Source organism: Ostrinia nubilalis, chromosome 14 (genome assembly GCF_963855985.1).
Source record: "Ostrinia nubilalis chromosome 14, ilOstNubi1.1, whole genome shotgun sequence".
Taxonomy (NCBI): Eukaryota; Metazoa; Arthropoda; class Insecta; order Lepidoptera; family Crambidae; genus Ostrinia; species Ostrinia nubilalis.
Genome location: NC_087101.1, coordinates 15,276,454 through 15,294,243, shown reverse-complemented (window position 1 = coordinate 15,294,243; position 17,790 = coordinate 15,276,454). Strand labels below are relative to the sequence as shown.

Below are 17,790 nucleotides of genomic sequence, written 5' to 3'. Positions count from 1 at the left end.
CGTAAAAGTACTTGTTTGTTGCCTTTAGTCGCCAGACCTTGTTGTTTGAGTGGTATGCCAGTTTATTTATTTATTTATTTATTTATTTATACTTCAATGCCAAAAATATTAACATTAGGCGAACTTAATGCCATAAGGCATTCTCATCCAGTTTACCTTTGGGTTATGCAGAAAAATTAGTTTGGCGGTATAACAGTTGCGATCGGCACAGCTGTGGTTACAGGTTCGAATTCCAATAAGAGCAAATCTTTATTATGTAACTCTATCCTCATCATCATTTCAGCCACAGGACGTCCACTGCTGAACATAGGCCTCCCCCAATGATTTCCATATCGCGCGGTTAGTAGCGGCCTGCTTCCAGCGCCTTCCTGCTACCTTTGTACGCTATAGTTCATTATTGTGATTGAGATAATAATTTTATATCCTTTACTAAATCCGAGCTTATCCAACGATATAACCTGGCTGTGAATACCAAAATTGCATAAAACTTTGTACAACGTGAAACTGTGATTGTAGAGTTACAAACAAACTGAATATTCTACATACTTATATGTAAAGGCGCAAGTTTCTATCATAATGCTATCCAACTTTAATTCCTTCATGATGACAATCCACACGTCGTGAGACATCGTGCAAACAAAATCAGTTGTGAGAATTTAAGTTCGCAAGTGAGTAATTATTTGCTTATTTGCTTTTACTACACTTTTTTTTGCTCATAGAGGCTAAACGACATATTGTCTAGTGACGACAAATCAGACAAGTCATTTCTGACGCAAAATCGCATTTAATAAAACCACCTAAAACGCCACAGTGTTTATAAGTACATAGCATCTACACAGAATAGGAGCTTTCAACGATTACCGATGTTTTTTGTATGAAGTTTGACAGATTTTTGAGGGTCTAATTGGCGAATTGGTATTCTCAATAAGACTTTGTCCTACGAAGTTTGACTAACCCTCTACTAAACACCCTGTATATCGGCAAGCAGATAACACAAAGGAGCTGTCACAACTACTAGTGGTTGTCATCCTACGCCTATAAATTATAGATACTCTGTATCAGCCATCAAAAGATCATTGAGTAACGTCAACTCAAAGCAAACACGCGCTTCTAAGAATCAAGCCTTGTGTAATGTTCGTATAAACACTTGAACCCTATTTAGATAATCTGAAGGTTTATTTTGGAGGGTTTGTTCACGACAAAGTAATTTTATCGTCAGTCTGCCGAGTGCAGCGCAAACAAAATGACATACCGATGGTGCTACAGTGAATACAAGGAATTACTTCGATGATGTTGAGTCTAACAAATACCCACACGTCTAACTTTAAAATATGTCTAAGGCTGAGTTGCACCATCTTACTTTAACTTTGACAAACGTCGAAAATCTGTCATGCTTCATACAAAAAGCACTGGTTATCGTAATAGTTACGGTTAAAATAAGGTGGTGCAACTCAGCCTAACATATTTTGAAATAAACAGAAAAATTTAGAACGCCAGATCTGAAAAATAGGTGTCATCGATATATTTTTTTTAACTGTAAAATATTTGAAAACATTCATAATTATCAGTTTTTTTTCTATTAGTATTAAATCATAGCATACGTAATTTATTAAAATTAATTTTATACCTACTGTAACTTGATGTGCCGTTGTTTTTGTATTTACGTTGTGTATGAGTTCAATATAACAGTGTATTGATATTGACTGATAGTGACTGAAGGCCGATTATGATAGCTAATTACTCGTATAACAAAATTGTTTCATTGTTGGGGTCGTTATCTTTAATTTTTCATATTTTATTAACAATTCCGATTAATTAAGTTATCTGTATTATGTGATTGATACAGATTCCTTTCTGCTGATAAAAAACACTGCGAGTTTAATCAGTACCTACTACCTTTTGCCCCCGACTTAGCGAATTTGATTTTTGAATAGTACAATCTCAATTTTCACAGAAGAAAGCCTTTTACAAAGAAAATAATTAAATTCGGAACATAATAGAAGATAACGACGCTCATCATCATCATCATCACCGTTTCAGCCACAGGACATCCACTGCTGCACATGAGCATAATAATTTATAGATTAACCGGTTGGTAGAGTACAGTAACTTCCTGCTACCTTTATGAGGTCGTCTGTCCTCCTTGCAGCAAAAAAACGTACGTAAACCCATAAAGTAAACCGATGTCCATCGACGGAATGCACTGGAAGCTATATCAAATAATTCGTACCTACAGACAGAAGTATAGTCAGTTAAAATAAAATAATTATTATGTATCTACCGTACCGGAAAACGCAGCGTTGGACGTCCACATGGCGCTACCGCGCCGCGGCAGCTGTGTATGTGTAAGGTCGCAAGTCTAACCTAACCTAACCGAGACTTTGTTATCCAGCTACAGGAGTACTAAAACCTTCATGCCAATAATAGTTTGATAAAAGAGATTTTAAAATTAGGGATTTCCAATAATTCAGCGTAATATGTGTGATGTCGAAAGAAAGGTATGCCAATAATTTTAGGCAAATATTTTTTTCGGCCAAAGTATAATAGTGCGAAAACAACTGTCAGGCTAAACAATAATAATTGTGAGTTAAAAGTACCTATCGGCCAATGTGGTTTGGTTAAATGAAATTTTAGGCGTACCTACCGAGGGGCACACGATCTCGCGACCGCGCTTGTGCCGCTTAGTTTTATACATTTCCTAATACAATATTGGAATTCTATAAAATTCCTAGGAAAAGTATACATTTCCTAGGATATGTGCGTATTAAAAAATCTCTGAAGCAATATTTTATAAATTTCCTAAATAGCTTCGGAATTGTATACATTTCCTAGGAATAGTATACAATTCCTAGAATTCATACATCTCCTGTAACATATACTTAGTGTGTAATGTGATAGATTAATTTCTCGGTTTGAGGTGGGCACTCGTGGGTGATGGGGAAACTGTGCATAAATTCATGAATTTTTAGTCACTATGGAGCGTTTCACGGGGCAACAGCGTGCTTTTTGTATGATTTCTATATTGAACAAGGACCATCAAATTATACACGTGATATTATATTGTTAGTATTATTTATTACAATAGTTTAATTTCTCGATAGAATCCAGGGTAAGAAAGAGGTCACGCGCGCATAGCCAGCTGGATGCCCTCCCTCGCAGGCACCAGCTCCGAACGAAACAACACCAATCTGTAAATAGATAAGTTTTCTTTTTAATTTATTTTATCATATGATATTGAAACCATACTAAGAACAAAATATAACAGAAAAAATATTTCTTCTTCTGGCCAAAATTTCGATGGATCAAACCTAAAATCAAAAATAATATCAAAGTAATCAGAACATACGGCTTGAAGTAAAAAATCGTCGTCCATGATAAGTCCGTAGTAAAAAGGTTGTTTCTTCTAAATCAGATGTTAATCCTACTCCTACTAATATTATAAATGCGAAAGTTTGTAGGTATGGATGTCTGGATTTCAACATGTTTGTGACTTTTTCACGCAAAAACTACGGAACTGATTTTGATGAAACTTTACAGTATTATTGTTTATAACCCAGAATAACATATAGGCTATAATTTGTCACGATCTGTGACAAACTAAATTTCACGCGGGTGAAGCCGTGGGCAAAAGCTAGTAAAGTAATAAAAATTACCAGAATTCGGTCATCGCCAGTTTCAAGCGCAAGAGGGCCGCCTGAGTCACCTTGGCAAATATTGGTCCCAATGGGTCCTATTGTGCAGAGAGTTGAGTCTACAATAAAACCAGGATACAACTGACGACACACTTCGTTTGGTATCACCTGAAGGTGTGCCTCTCTCAAGTCCGGATTAAATGTGGGAACCTGATCTAAAAAAAATTAGAAAAAGTTAATTTTGACACAGTCATGACCTAAATGTTGCTTTCGTCGAAATTAAGGATATTTGTTTTTGTTGAGCGAGTTTACTGTTAGTTACTTAATTTACTGTATAAAATTGAGTAAAAGTAAAAAAATACTGTTTTAAGCAGTACCTATGCACTTACTATCGAATTGTTTCCCGTAGCCAACAGCTATCGCCCAAGATCCAGCAAAATCGTTGTTTGCTTGATCAATTGGTAGATTGATGGGTCTAGTAATATCTGCAAAACATAAATAGAGGAACTGTGATTATGAACACTGTAAAGATAATTATGATAAGTTAATAATTATGACTTTATCTATAGTTCATTATCAAATAAAAATGACTGCAAAAATAATAATCAATTGTCGCATTCTGTTTGAATCCTATGAGGACATTATAAGTGTGATGATGGGAGCTATATCAGCTAGTGTTCTTGTACGAGAACTAGCACACTGAGTGGCCTTTATCAAATATTGGGTTTGCTGGTCAGTAACCTTACCATTAAAGGCAACCCAATCGTGCCGGACGATAGCGACGTCGTTGTTGAGATTTACTGTGTTCCAGTCGGGATGCATCTCAACATCTTCGGTGTCGATACGCAAACCGCCAATATGCAGCGTCTGGGAGCCGAAGACCATGGTGAACATACGCGCCCAGCGCCAGCCGTCGTACCAGCAGTGCGCTGCCGTCAGCGAGCGCGTGTGCGTCAGGAGAGACGCGCCGCACATAGACGTGGATGCAGTGAACAAGTGGATCACGATTCCCACCTGATAATAAGGGTAAATATTTAAGTAAAACGGAAATAGCCGAAAGGTGTCGGTGTTAGACTGGCCGAATCGAGATGCTAGTACGTAGTAGGTACGTAGCCCACATCTATATATATAAGCTGTTGATGATGGTGTATCAAAAACTTTATTAACAATAGCCTAATCATCATCATCATCATTTCAGCCATTGGACGTCCACTGCTGAACATAGGCCTCCCACAATGCTTTCCATGTTGATCGATTCATAGCGGCCTGCGTTCAGCGCTTCTCTGCTACCTTTATGATGTCGGCAGTCTACCTTGTGGGTGGACGTCTCACGCTGCGTTTTACGGTACGCGGCCTCTATTCCAGAACCTTGCTACCCCATCGGCCGTCAGTACTGCGTACTATGTATCCTGCCTTCAGCTTCCACTTCAGCTTGCAAATCCGTCGTGCTATGTCAGAGAGATAGACTTTAGTTCGTTTACTGATCTCCTCACTGATTCGATCTCTTAAAGAAACATCGAGCATAGCCCTCTCCATAGCACCAGTCCAACATTTTCTTTGTTAAAATATCCAACCTATGTTTCAAGATAGAACAGTAATTCAACGAAAAACTTACCATGAAAGGATGCCTGCCAAGAGGCACCGAGGTGCCGCCAACAATTCTGCTAGAATTGGCTGCCAACTCAAACTTCTTCAGTTGCTCGGACATCGGAATTCCCACTTTCTCGTGGTAGGACCACCGCGGTGCCTCGAAGGGAACCGCTTCCACTACCACTGCTACTAAAAAAAGTAACAAGCACCACTTCATTTTAGAAATTATCCTCCCAAGACCGAGTGATTAGTGTAAGTGACTGTAAGTAGTGTGAATTTCGTATTTATAGTAAACCACAGACTGGTTATATCTTATCCGTGAAGTGATAATTAGTTTTTTATTGATGAACACCTATCTTTCTAGAGGAAAAGTGGTTTTTACAATGTTATCTTGTAAATATTTCGGTGTTTTGCCAGTGGATTTCCCAATCAATAGTATTACCTTAATGCCATAGTAGGTACAGCGGTTATGAATGAAGATTAAATGGTTTTGGATTTTTTTACGATATCATGTTTCGGCGTTTTGTAAATTTCCCAATTATTATTATTAATTCTATGACTAAAAAGATCCTTAATGTAATTACTCTTTAGAGTGTTTAGAGGATGACTGTTCAAGACTTCCATAATAATTTTCCAGACCCTAGAAAAACATCATTCCTATCCGATAGGCGTTACGGACGCATGGATAAATAATATTTATAGCTGAGATATTATAAACCTAGCCTATGTTACTCAGAAAGAAATCGGTCAAGTAATTTCAGTCTTTCCGCCCGCGTGCAATTTTGTCTATCACAGAAAAGCTTTATCGCGCGGCTATAAACCTCACGGAGCCCGAGACCTTTCCAACGAATGCAAAACCGTGGAAATCGGTTCGTGCGTTCTGGAGTTATAGCGTCAGGAAGGAAAACCCGACTTATTTTTATATAGTAGATATGAGCAAAGTAGTCCAGTCAATAAAGCATTATAGATGGAAATCCATGGAACACAATTTCTGACTTTGGGACTTTATTTAGACTAGTTAGGAGGTGAACATAGCAAAAGTCCCCGCCCTTAGCCCTTGAGCCGGCGGGGTGAGGGGGGTTTAAAGGTACCACTTTTCGGTTTTTCGCTTAATCCTCGGAAACTATGCGTCCTAGTGACATGACTACTATGAACCAAAAAAAGCTTATTCAATTTGCTACAGGTGAGATAGTCAAGTTTTTCTATATCTTGTATAGTTTTTACGGCATCTGCTCTAGAAGGTCTGTAATATTGGAAATTTTATTTTTGTCTTACATGTTCCCATCAGGAGAAAATCGACTAAATCAACATTGAGCAAATATTTTAGACATGTGGAAGCATGTTAAGCCTAGTTTCAGGGAGGGGACAGCACTGTGCGTATATTTAGACGAAGCAATTGGAGCCACTTTTGACTCCTCATCACTCAAAAACTACTGTGCATTAACACTTCAAATTTGGCTCATGTGTTGAGACTTGCAAGATAAACAATAGCTTCAAATTTCATAAATATACCTCAAACGGTTCTTTAGGTATTGACGTAAATCCAATCAACATATTTTTATTGCATAGAAGAACACCATGAAGTATTATTACATAAGAAAGTTTAAAGAAATTGTACAAGTAGGTAATGTTTATTGTGACTTGGTACACATAGTTTGTTTCGGGGAACAAAGCCGCAATGGCCGTTACTTGTAAAAGTTTGAAATAAAACTTTTAACATTGAACATGCCACGATTATTCTGGTAAACAAATTTCCGGGAATAACGATTCAATATCCATAGTGCTTTTGGTAAATCAGCCAGTTTCAAAGATAAAATTCTGAAAAAAAATCACAAGGTGTATAGGGACCCCCAGATTACGAAAATCGCTTAATCGGAAAACTGCTGCTATGGCTATTGCGGCTTTATTCCAGGCACCCATCGAATTGTACCTCTTGCATTTAGTCGGGCACGATCGCTGGCCACGAATGGCCGCGAACGCTCGTATCGGTATGTGGTTGATTAATTGAAAAAAAATGCCTTCCTGTATATTTAGGTGGTGTACAAATTACAGGGCCAATATTAGAGACAAGAAAAATGTATCATTACATTTGTAAGTACAGTTTTTTTAGTAAAACATTAATCTATTTAATTTTTATTCAATTTGACAAGGTTTGGCAATTGGATTTGACATGTGACCTAAAGAGCGAGATGTAAATATGTTTAATACGTGAGAGTGAAAGTGACAAATGCGCGCAAATACCTAGTGGCCACTGCCAGGGGAAGTTGGGGAAAATCTCTATCACAAAAAACTCGGAATTTTATACTAGCAATTCGATACTCGTTTTTTTTTTCAAGAAATGTCTACCCACCTTATTATCTTATATTAGATAATTTATAATAACATTACTTTCATAATTTATTTTCTATTTTAGATTACCTAAGGATGAGTTAATGAAAGCAAAATGGTTAAAAGTAATTAGGACTCAAAGAAATCAAGATGATTGGATACCTTCAGCATATTCTACAGTATGCTCCGAGCATTTCTTGACGAGTGACATTTATGTTACGAAGAAAAATATAGGTACGACGGCTGAAAAAAACAGCAGTTCCTGTGATTAAGGTTAATTAATATTACTTCAATTATTCTCAATAAATAAAGCATTTTGCTTTTATTTATTTATTTTTTTGTTACAGAAAGAAGAACAGAATTCTAGAACACCATCACCATCAAGTTTGTAAGGAGTTAATGTGTCTGACGAAGATTCAATTTTAGATTCACCTCGAAAAGCATTTTTGAAAACAGAACTTAGAAAATTGTATCTAGAGAAACGCCGGCTTCAGTTAAAAAATTACAACTTGACTAGGAAAAATAAAAGACTCGAAAAGAAGTGTAACAATATGAAGCCCAATAAATATCCATAAAAAACACATTTAATTTCTTTATAAACGATTAACATATACAATAAATGTGACTTGAAAAAAGACCTCACTTCGAGCTCACCTCTGGGATCAATAAGACCAATTTTTATGGTTACAAAACCAAATAATGATCTCACGTGTCCTCTTTAACAGATGGATAGCGATTAATCCCAACTTAACAGTATTATAACCATAAATGTTGGCTCAAGCCTAACTACCTATTTTTTTAACAAGTGACTCTGGATCCTTCTAAAGACACATTTTTGGGGTAAAAACCTTTCCTTTAATGAAATGAACTTTAGAACTAGGCATTCAAATGGTGCCAACATTTATGGGAAGTATATAAGTATAGTTTGCATACGTTTGAAAGTGCTTGTCGCGGGAGGGTCGATTTATTTGATGTCGAGTGTAGTTTAACGTAACGTACGTTAATCGTAAAACTTAAATTTTATTTTATTTTATTTGGGATGATTGCCCAGAAAAAAAATACAAAAAAGTTGCCTTTTTGTTCATTTTGTGCTTATATTGGGGTATGTTGTGTAGTTTGACTATTTATTTTATGGTTCAAAAATAAATTTTTGGTTTATTCCTACCATTTGGTTTTATTATTTTTACAATCCTAGGGTCACTCTACCCTGTTCTCCTCTTTTCTGCCAAATATCTTTAGTTGTCATAAAAAGTAGCTATCAAATAAAAGACGACTTGTGCCATTTTTTAATCCATTATTGTAGGCGTATAACATGTCTATTATGATATGTCATTGCTTTAAATGTCGTTTCTTTTATTTAACAGGTTTGTGTTATAGCCAATGAATAGGGAATTTAGTTTATTTCTATGAGAAATGTATTAATATTGAATAAAACTTTTATTTTACAGAGCAACACATGCGTTTATTTTATCTCTGAGAAAGTACATTATAAAACGATATTTTTGTTTATGAAGAATTGAAGATGGAAAAACTTTACAACCATATCAATATAACGTAAATACAAAACGGCATACAAATTTGAACATTGTACGAGTACGTATGTACGTACGTATATGTGTCTACTCACGGACGTGACCGGAGGGAGCGGCGAGCGTTCGGCGAACGAACGAGCAATGTTCGGTTCGCGAGCGAACATAGAAGAAGACGATCCTGACGCACTCTCTTCAACGACTTTGCACTAAACAGTCTCAACATCATTGTAAATTTATACCGAATAGACAATTAATTTTATACAGTCCACTCTTTTCATTTAATAACTTCCACTACACTCACTATCGAAGTAACAATATGCTATGATTTTATACCAATAGAAAAGAAAACTACTACTTAATTAATGTTTTAAAATAATTGACTATTAATAATTTTTATTTTGATAACACCTATTTTAAGATCTGGCCCTCTACATTTTTCTGTTTATTTCAAAATATGTTAGACATTTCAAGTTAGGCGTGTGGGTAACACGGGACTATTCCCACATCTCTTTCCCACCACTGCATCTCCTGTGCAGCCAGGATCTACAGCTTGACCGCCAATAAAAACCCAACCAGTGAAGGTCAAGTTTGTCCGCGTCCGTTTGGCGTGTGGGTAAGTATTTGTTAGACGACACAACATCATCGAAGTAATTCCTTGTATTCACTGTAGCACCATCGGCATGTCATTTTGTTTGCGCTGCACTCGGCAGACTGACGATAAAATTACTTTGTCGTGAACAAACCCTCCAAAATAAACCTTGAGATTATCTAAATAGGGTTCAAGTGTTTGCGTGCATTGCACAAGGCTTGATTCTTAGAAGCGACACAACAGAATAAAGTTATATGGATCGATGATTGCAGAGTCACCTTAAGAGCTTCAGACGGCCATGGAAGTGTATGAAGAAGGTGCCGAAAAGGGTTACTACGCAAACTGCCAGTTTTCATAGAAAGTTTACTCCATTAGCCTTGCGTCCAATTTGCATGTTCTCTAGAAAACCTTAGTTGCACTTCGCGAAGGTGTCGGAGAAGTTCTGGTCCTCGAGTTGGTGTTCGAGTATGCAAGTTACGTTCCTCCATCCTTCTTCTTATTGTGTGCTCACTGACATTCACTGGACTTGCTGTTTGTAAACGCTGGCGTATCTCAACCGTAATGAGAACCCGATTCCTTGATATTGCAAGTACTATAATCCGGTCATCGCGCGCTGACATGCACCTTAATTCCCCACTTTCTGGTCTTCTTGTGTAAAGGGCGGTCTGGTCATGCTTTTATAATGCTTATCTTAAGATTGTGCGTGATAAAACTAAAGTTTCAGACATTTCCCGCTGCGTACGCCCTTGACTTCAAGCAACACTATTTGAGCAACTTGATCTGGAGTAATTGGCATTACCTCGAATTCTAGAAATGAGAATAACCATAAGATTAATTTAAAAACAAAAAACAAAACGCCAGACCCTTACAAAATTTAATATCGAATTTAAACTTACCCGTACTCTTTGCGCCCCAACAACAAAATGCGTTTCTAGAGTCACAAAAGTTAAACAGACGCATTAATTTATGAATCTAGGCTCTTAAATTATCAAAAACAAAATTAAATGTTCTGTTAACATGTCACATAAAACTTAGGCATAGGTACAACACCTGGTCCTATTTGGGCTCATATCTGGTTGTTTAGGCTTGGGCCAAATTCCGTGCCGCTGAGTGTATTAACAATTCCGATTAATTAAGTTATCTGTATTATGTGATTGATACTGATTCCTTGCTGCTGATAAAATAACACTGCGAGATTAATCTGAACTGCCTTTTGCCCCCGGCTTTTTGTGTAGATTGGCCTGCCAACGATAAATGTAACTAAAACTATTATTTGACTACTGTTTTGTCACATAAGAACAATGTAGCTTTTAAAAACTGTTAAAAAAAGCAAAAAAAAATGCAGGAATACAAACAAACTCACATACTTTTAGTAATGTACTCGTACGAGTAGATGAACGATAACAATTTTACCTCATCAAAACAACAACCTTTTATTCACCGTTGCCATAAGCCATAACTTATTTTATTGGTATAAAGCCTTTCAGCAAGATGTGAAAAATTCGTAGATGCAAATCCCTGAAAATGTTTTGAAATAATTCCTACATGCATTTAATTTTTGAGTAGGTGATAATCATGCTATTTATACAAATAAAATAATGACGAACATCATCACCATCATTTCAGCCACAGCGAACGTTTACTGCTGAACATAGGCCTCTCCCAATGATTTTCAGATTGGTAGAGTCCTTTATGGACCACATACCGTCTGTCTTTCTTGTAGGTGAACTTCGTCCCATGGCGAACATACATAAAAAGAATAAATGTATGTATTATTTTTATGTATGTTCGCTATACAGACAGATGAATAAAGTCACTTAAAATAAAATAATAAAGTATCTAGATCAAGAACAGCACCAACATAGCAAATTACCATTGGTCAAGTCATAACTCACTCCACTTAAGCTGTTGACTATAATTTATTCGCGCGGAGCGGTCACCCTGTATTTTTCAAGGCTTAACACATTATGGTAGCTCCTAATAAGCAATCTATCATAGTCTCGCCTAATTTATTCACCGATGGTCTGACGTGAATTTTCAGGGTTCCGCTTACAACCGTGCAATTTTTTCTAACAAAACTGTATCAATGGAACATTTTCAGAAATTCTCAAAAAACTTACTTAGCTCGTAGACTTGTCGCCTGTGTAAGTAATCTTACTGATATTTATTATACTCGTAATGAAGAAAGATTAGTATTTTTGTAAGTATTTTTTGTAATGAATAAACTAAAAAAGAAAAATATCTACATAGAAATATTTAAACACATAATTCCTAAGCTTTATGTTGTTCTCTAAGGGCTGATCCAATGAATTGCCTGAAATACATTTTTTTAATAATAATTTATAACAGAAAAAAAAACGTATCAGCTTTACATAATATTTCTCTTCAAAAAAACTTCATTTCAGCGCATTGTTTTCCAAGAATACATAATCGCGTAGTACGGAACCCCACGAGGCGCGTTCGAAAATGTTACTTGTCATTATACAACGCACGGAACGTATGAGTTAATTTATTATGTTAATTGTTGTTTGAGAAATGCGTTAAGCTAACACCAACGGTGATATTTTAACGTGACGCGTACACGGGGGACTCTCGAAGGAATTTTTTGTTACGAAAATAAATTGTGAAAACATTGTAACGACAAAAATTTGGGTTCCGACTTGGATTGTTTGAGACGTTTATTTTGATAAGCGGTTTATTATTATAGGAAATATTCAATGTGTTTTTTTGAGAATAAAGGTGGTTGGGTTTGGTTAAGTAAATAAAAAAGTTATACAGTCGTTTACATACTAACTAATCTTTATCTACATTGATGAAACTGTACCACATAGGTACATAACTTAATAAAAATCAGCCACAACCGTTTGAAGTTTGAACCTCTGTAGTCTGTAGAATTTAGTTGTCATGGAATTGACTGAACTGAACTAAGTAAAAGCGTGTCTAAAAACTTACCTCACTTATGTCAAAATCTAACCCATTACTGTTACCAAGGCTGTGTATAATTTTTATTTATATTCTTATGTTAACAATAAATAAGAATATTTCCAGCAGACTCTCTTCATAGAGTGGTTTCAATGATAGATTCTTTTTATCCCTTGACTTCAATATCATTGGACCATAATTACAAAAAATATACGAGTATTAACCTAAAATAACGTTAATGCTGAAAAAAGTTATTCTTGTCCTTACATACTAGTGATCAAGAGTATCACAAAGTTCTAGCTCAAGTGAGAATCTTAGAGTAACATGAGCAAGAAGCTGCTTACAACTCGGCTAACAATCAAAGTCTGACAATACGGCAAAAGGAAAATACGCACAAATGAACCTCATGCCTCCATTTCAATTGTGACGATTTCCGCGCTTATTGAATACGCGTACAATGCGAATCGATGTATCGAAAAATGTAATATGGGAGCCACTCGGCTGTGATACGATCGGAGGATACTGGCAAGAATTAGATATTATATATATAAAAATCATATAAAATTATATTAAGCTAGCACCCATAACACAAACATTAATTGCTTACTTCGGGGCTAGATGGCGCTGTGTGAAATTGTCCAAAGATTAAAGATTATTGAAAATGATATTGAACTTTAAACTGTAAATTTGATAGGACCTGCCATATTCCAGATAAATAAAGATTTTCCAAAATCAAATCCGTAAAATAATCATTGAATATTTTTACAGATTTGTAAATAAAACAAGAAGATGTAATGAACAATCCAGGTAAATTATTATTATGCCGTTGATAAGATCCAGGACAGGTATGAAGTGACACGTGCAAAGACAGAGAATTGGCCTGCTTCACAACTGTGAGCACCAAAGGAAACTACGCCGATCTGTGAACAAATAAATACTACGTTCAGTAAAAGTAGACACTTTTAAGTATGACCTACCATAGTGTGTGTTTTCTACTGCATACAACGTTAAGAAAAAAGCGTTTAATTTTTTTAAGCGAGCCAGGAAACTCATTACCAACTCGTCTTGTGATCGCTTACGCGTTTCGCGCTATCACCTTTTGCCACCATCGCCAAATCCTTCCTCATCATCATCATCATCATCATTTCAGTCATAGGACGTCCACTGTTAAACATAGGCCTCCCCCAATGATTTCCACAAAGGCCGGTTGGTAGCGACCTGCATCCAGCGCCTTCCTGCTACCTTTATGAGGTCGTCCTTTTATCCTTCCTACAACGTGTACTACTATGGTATGGTATGGTAATATGGTAGACCAAAATATCATTGTTTTTGTCATTACCTGAATTCGGCTGTTGCCACTACCGACCACGAGCGGGCCGCCGGAGTCGCCGACGCAAACGTTAACACCGACAGGCGCCGTTGTGCACAACGATGATGCAACGATGTTCGGCCATCTTGGAAGGCACTGAGCGTTCGTGATCACTTGCAGGTTCGCTTGCCTCAACTCCTGGTTTTGTGCGGGTGGTGTAACTAAAATATTGAGGTTCAATTTTAGATCCAACAAAACTACCTGTACTTTAGAATTTATTCAAAATGTTATTAATACAGTCATATTGACTAACTAGAAACTGTATAACTTACAGTCTGATGTCATCCCAAAGCCCATAGCCATAGCCCAAGTGCCAGCAAAGTTGTTGTTCTGTTGCCCAGTCGGCAAGTTTATGGGACTGATGATATCTAGGAAAAACAAAGATAAACTGGATAAAAACAACAATTAAATGATAAAATTTGTATAAAAGGAAGACGTTAGACGTTGTTAAGAGGGGTTAAATGTATAAAAGGAAGACGTTTAATTCCTATTGATTAACCGACGACCTGGTGAATGTTGCAGAAGCCACCTAGATGTGGATAACGCAGGCCATTAGTTGGAAAGATAGAAGAAAAGAAATGAAAAATATGGAAAGAGCACTTACTGGTAAATGTAACCCAGTTGTGCCTGACGACGGCTATGTCGTTTTGGTAATTATTTACGTTCCAGCTGGGATGCATTACGATGTCGGAAGTATCAATGCGGACGCCGCCGGAATGAAGCCTCTGGGAACCGAACACCATCGTGAACCTTTGCGCCCAGCGCCAGCCATCGAACCAGCAGTGCGCCGCCGTCAGCGAGCGCGTGTTCGACAAAAGGGATGCCCCGCATACTGACGTAGCTGAAGTCCCAGCAAAATGGCTTACAATTCCCACCTGTATTGACAAATTGTATTAGGAACTGCTTTATCAAACTCTCTTATAATGCGAACAGCTAGGGACTGGAATTCGCTGCCTGCTGCTTTCTTTCCCAAACACTTTAATCCGGGCCTTTTCAAGGCGAGAGTGAATAGGCACTTACAGGGCAGATAATTATGTACCATTTTAGAATGCATCTCACATAACACCAGGTGCGATTTTAGAAAACCATCATTGCAAAATACGTGACCTACCATGAAAGGATGCGCGCCTAAATTCGACGCGGTGCCGCCAACAATTCTGGTATAATTGACTTGTTTCTCCAACTCCATTAAGCGCGCAGACAGTGGAATCCCCACAGCGTCATGGTAATACCACTGCGGTCCCTCGATGGGGTTCGCTCCTACCACTGCCGCTGCCGCTACGAACACTAGCCAAGACCACTTCATTCCTGCAACCCTTGTGCAAAAATGACATTGAGTAACATACATTGTTTACTTATATATTGATTGTTATTATCCTAATAAATGAAATTTTGAAGATAAGATTTATTAAATTGGTAACAACTTCCATATTCCAAATGGATTTTCCAATAGCAAATCTGTAAAATAATCTCGTAACGATATATTGATTGCAAATTAAATAATCTAAAAGGGCTGAAAATCTATTTTTGTAAGTCTGACGTTAATACTCGTAATTGAAATCAGTAATGGAAAATCCTAATTATCGAAATTATGTGATAGATAAGATAAAGATGCCAGTGTCTTCATAATTATCACTATAATACCGATGTACAGTCATAAGCGGTTCACTGTTGTGAGCTAGGTTTGCAAGGATGAAGTGGAATTGGCTGGTGTTCTTAGCTGCGGTGGCGGTAGAAGCAGGTCCCTTCAAGGGATCGCAGTGGTCTTACCATGAATCTGTGGGGATCCCGCGCTCAGAACAATTGAAGAAGTTGGAGCTAGCAGCCAATTCTACAAGAATCGTTGGGGGCACTCCGGTACCTCTCGGCAGGCATCCGTTTATGGTAAGTTTAAAAAAAATATCTTTTGGGAATATACTTAAATCGTGTTTTAATGGCATATTGAGCTGTGTAGGCTGTAGGCATGTAAATGACACCAGAGTTGTGACTTAAGTGGTTTGTAAACCGAAATCACCCACGAATTAAAATACCTAGATACATTTTTATGCATTCAAACAAAAGGATTTGCACAATTAATTAGCTAGATCTAATCGCTTAACCTGAGACGAGGAATCAAAAAGGAGTGAGGTGCTTACTTATAATAATAATCTGTATTTATGAACTCAGGTAGGACTCGTGATCCACTTAAATTACGTCGATTGGTTTACATCCATGTGCGGCGCGTCTCTCCTGACGCACACACGAACGCTGACGGCGGCGCACTGCTGGGACGACGCACGCATGTTCACCTTGGTGTTCGGCTCCCAGACGCTGCATACTGGTGGCTTGCGTATCGACTCCGAAGACGTCGAGGTCCATCCCGATTGGAACCCAGATAATCTACATAACGATGTCGCTATCATTAGGCATGACTGGGTCCAGTTCAATAGTAAGTCTACCTGTAGATCCTGAATTAAAATTTGATCTAGCTGATGTTATAATTTGTACTGGATACTTCATATCCTTTGTCCAGCAGTGGACGTCATTTGGTTGAAACGAACGAACGAACTTCATATTGTAAAATTTGTTTTCAGATGTCATCAGCCCCATAATCTTGCCTACTGAGGATGCGAATAACGACTTTTTGGGAATGTGGGCAGTTGCTATAGGTTACGGGCGGATATCAGACAGTATGTGATTACCTACATGTAAATTTTGTATCAGACAATAATCAATCAATGACTAAATTATGAAAACTAATTTTATGGAAGAAACCCAGATGGATTTAGCATAACTTAGGATTTTAAGCAAAATAGTTACAATCTTTTCAGCAAATCCAAACCCAGCCAACCCAGAGCTTCGTGAAGCAAACCTACAAGTGATCTCAAACGAGGAGTGCGTTCAAAGGTACCCCAATAACGTGGTTTCATCGACGCTGTGCACCTTGGCTCCTGTCGGCATCAACACCTGCGTGGGAGACTCGGGCGGCCCTCTAGTGGCTGGTTCTGGCCCCGACAGAGTTCAGGTGAAAATTTCTTTACATACCTATCTAAAATGCAGGGAATCCTCGTACTATTGTAAGATTTTACTTCTGATTTCCCGTTAGCCTTGCTAGATCTAGATTCTTATACCTATTTTTGGGATTATATTTAATTTAAAGATCTTACCTATTCAATATGCTTACATTTAGAGTTTTATGCAATTATTGCAATTTCAATTTCTTGTAAATTCTACAGAAAGGGGTCGGAATTAATTCAGATTATGGATGTTCCAATTTGAACTGCAATTCCAGTGCATTCTTGATAATATCAGCATTATAAGAAGAGTATTGCCACATTAAAAATAAAATTATTTAATTCTAGATTGGCATAGTGTCGTTCGTTGTATGGGGCTGTGAAGATGGATTTCCCCATGGATTCGCACGCATCACTTCGTTCTTGCCTTGGATCTTATCTAGGCAATAGTTTTTGTTAATACGTATCTAATAAATGTGGTCACTATTTGTATATTTATAGTTTTATTTACCGACTAACTGACTTTGCGAACTTTTTACCGCTTAGGCCCAGAACAGACGGTGAAACGCAACTGCAACGAAACTGCAACTGCTAGTTCCGTACCGCGCGGGAATAACTTGACATCTCGACCTGCACTTTTTTTTTTATTAGCTTAAGCGCTTCCTCTACCTTATACCCTACTGGTATAAAAAACTCAACTCGAAATACCCAAAAATACTTGAAATACAGCTCTTGTTCATAAGTAAATATCTCTAATTTAGGCAACTAATATTTGACATAACGATATATCCAATTAATATTATTCTTACAAACATTTATATTTCGATTTATCAAT

General features: G+C 37.3%; 2 protein-coding genes across 2 annotated transcripts; one reads left to right on the top strand and one right to left on the bottom strand.

The window, feature by feature from the left end:
• Positions 1 to 3,055: 3,055 nt before the first annotated feature.
• Positions 3,056 to 15,279, bottom strand: LOC135078362 (uncharacterized). The gene is made up of 10 exons (XM_063972959.1): positions 15,074 to 15,279; positions 14,567 to 14,837; positions 14,235 to 14,330; positions 13,933 to 14,123; positions 13,418 to 13,513; positions 5,248 to 5,460; positions 4,379 to 4,646; positions 4,022 to 4,117; positions 3,654 to 3,847; positions 3,056 to 3,188 (listed from the first exon to the last, which is right to left on the bottom strand). The coding sequence occupies exons 1-10, from the start codon at positions 15,266 to 15,268 to the stop codon at positions 3,087 to 3,089; spliced, it is 1,722 nt and encodes a 573-aa protein (XP_063829029.1). The 5' UTR covers positions 15,269 to 15,279; the 3' UTR covers positions 3,056 to 3,086.
• A 315-nt stretch (positions 15,280 to 15,594) lies between these two features.
• LOC135078216 (collagenase-like) lies at positions 15,595 to 17,447 on the top strand. The gene is made up of 5 exons (XM_063972803.1): positions 15,595 to 15,846; positions 16,129 to 16,390; positions 16,536 to 16,631; positions 16,773 to 16,966; positions 17,304 to 17,447. The coding sequence occupies exons 1-5, from the start codon at positions 15,655 to 15,657 to the stop codon at positions 17,403 to 17,405; spliced, it is 846 nt and encodes a 281-aa protein (XP_063828873.1). The 5' UTR covers positions 15,595 to 15,654; the 3' UTR covers positions 17,406 to 17,447.
• The last annotated feature ends 343 nt before the right edge of the window (positions 17,448 to 17,790 follow it).